This window comes from Eurytemora carolleeae, unplaced genomic scaffold (genome assembly GCF_000591075.1).
Source record: "Eurytemora carolleeae unplaced genomic scaffold, Eaff_2.0 scaffold227, whole genome shotgun sequence".
NCBI lineage: Eukaryota > Metazoa > Arthropoda > Copepoda > Calanoida > Temoridae > Eurytemora > Eurytemora carolleeae.
In genome coordinates, this window is record NW_019396557.1 from 354907 (window position 1) to 357352 (window position 2446).

General features: G+C 32.8%; 1 protein-coding gene across 1 annotated transcript; it reads left to right on the forward strand.

Moving 5' to 3' along the window:
- Positions 1–9: 9 nt before the first annotated feature.
- LOC111705463 (uncharacterized) lies at positions 10–1038 on the forward strand. Its single transcript, XM_023478020.1, has 2 exons — positions 10–467; positions 546–1038. The coding sequence occupies exons 1-2, from the start codon at positions 26–28 to the stop codon at positions 764–766; spliced, it is 663 nt and encodes a 220-aa protein (XP_023333788.1). The 5' UTR covers positions 10–25; the 3' UTR covers positions 767–1038.
- Positions 1039–2446: the final 1408 nt, after the last annotated feature.

Here is a 2446-nt window from a genome sequence, read left to right on the forward strand (position 1 = left end):
TTTAGTTGTTGAGGAAGCAAAATCTATGGCTGCTGCAGTTACATTATGTAAAGCTGCTTTTTCAAACTGCCGTAGGTTTGAGGATGAAGTTGCAGGAGCTATCCATGCATGCAGTGTGAGTACTGATGGTTTAAAAAGTAAACTAAAGAGTTTAGCAGCAAACACAGATGCAGTCACCAAAGCAAAGGACAAGATCAATGCAATCATAAATAGTAGACAGATGGTATCAAGACAAGCACCAGCTGCCAGTTGTGCAGAAATCATTTCAATATCTGCAGAACTACTTGTACTTATTGGACAAGCACCTGCATCTCCCAGAGTAGCACTATTGGCTGTTTCAATTTCTACCACAACAGCTTCCTGTTCAGCTGCTGAAAAAGCAAGCTTGAAAGAGTCAGCTGCAAGTTTTGAAACAGCTCTGGCAGCTATTGCTTCTGAAGTAGCTGCAGCTCAAGCAACCTTACTACGTAAGCTATTTTTAGTTTGAAATTATTTCTGTTTTGTTTTATAACTAAATTCTTTATATTGAAAACTACCTTTTTCAGAGGCTACAGGAAGTACGGCATCAGCAGCTGATATTGTTGCTGCTCCATCATGTGCTACTGACACCTGTGCACCACCTTCTGTAGTTGAAACAACTGTAGCTCCTGCAACCACTACTCCTGCTACAACAATGACTACCCGTGCTCCAACAGCTACTAATGCTCCAACTGGTAGGAGGAGAAGACAGGTTGTAGAAGATATCCTGAAGAGCAAACTTCTTTAAATGTGTAGAAAAACATTTATAAACTGGACAATGAATACTGAATAATGGACCCATATTGTCTAAATATTAAATTATGATTGATAATGTATAAACTTTGGCAGAAGTCTTTATTTGACATAAAGGCAATTATTTATTTGTAATCTTTTAATATGTAACCTGTACTACAAAGACTAAAGGACACCTTATAAAATGTTATCTGGTATCACAAATTGTTCAAGCTAGTAATTTTATATGACATGCTTTACCTGAAATACATGCATTAAAATTGTTAACTCAATATTTGAATGTGTCATGAGTAGAATTTTTCCAAAAACATCTTCTTTTTTATAAATGACAATGAATTTCCATGTGTTTCATTCAACAAAAATTTGAATATTTTTTAGGATGTTTCTGTTTGTGAACCTTATCCCTTTCCCCTCTAAATCCCATGTTTGATGTTTAAATATGAAAAATGACTTACATTAGAACTTTTTCAACATTAAATGTTGTGGAAAAATTTCACAAATCATAGATTATATAGGTAGAGGACAGTCAAATGGCAGGTCGGTGTTTCAAAAAGATTGATTAAGCTACAGGGCTAAAATTTATATATTTGAAAAGCCCTTGAAAAATGGATATAATAAACTTTAAAACTGCTTAGTTTTGTTCGAAATCTCACTCCATTCCGAAATATGTTTGTAATTTTTTTAAACACATCTATGTTATTATCCAGAGTCGTATTCATGGAGGCTCAGGGGGCTCATCCCCCTCCTGGATCAGTGAAATATATGCTTTTTAGGTTAGTAATTTTGCCATAACCCCTAAAAAGAAAAAGAAATGTAAGCCCTTCCTGGGGAAAAAAACCTGAATAGTGAATACGCCATCTCTTAATATCTTTAAAAATATGTCTTAGTTCTCAACCACTCTTAAATCTGTCAAAATACAAAAGTGAAGACTAAGAGATATATTTCGAAGATCTACATTTTTTGGTATCACAAATTCTGCATTCCTTGTTTTACAGATTATGCATGAAGGCATTATTGTGCTGTCTAAAATTATTTATTGTGCAGTAAAATGACTAAACTTCACTTCTGAAATCTTAATTTACGCTAATCTATATTTATGTTAAATACAAATTTTCCTTTTAATAAGTTGCTTGGTATAATCTTCTCTTGAAAAATTGAGATATTACTACATATATATAATGTAACAAATATGTTCCAGTATGTATCAACAATTCAATTCTTTAATACTGCAGAACCATTGCCTCAGTTTCAGTATTTAATCTAGACAATTCAAAATCAGTGAACACCGAACATTAGCAGTAATATCAAAATTATCAACATATCTGTTATCCAATATTGTAAAATTTTGAGCTAAAACTAAATTATCAAACCTTTCTGTGTGTCCACTGTCTGTATGAAACATCAGGGAAAATCGGTTTTCCCTGTAACATCAAGCTAATACTACTTTTGTTGTTGACAAATTAGAAAATATTCTGCATAACATAACATTTCAGCTAAAATTACTAGTTTTCACCCCAATATTACAAAAATTTGCTGTGCCTTGTTTACTACGTTTCACTCATGAATTTTTCATGGACTTTTTAATCTAAAATCATAAGGTAACCAGAAAAAAGGCCTAGAAAATAAAGTCTCAAAATAATAAGGCTTTATTTCCACAGAACTTTTATTTCTAGAA

Excerpts from the sequence above, each read along its gene's own strand:
- LOC111705463 (XM_023478020.1), top strand. The coding sequence starts at position 26 with ATGGCTGCTGCAGTTACATTATGTAAAGCTGCTTTTTCAAACTGCCGT. Across the intron at positions 468-545 it reads AGCTCAAGCAACCTTACTAC|AGGCTACAGGAAGTACGGCA; the intron begins GTAAGCTATTTT and ends TACCTTTTTCAG.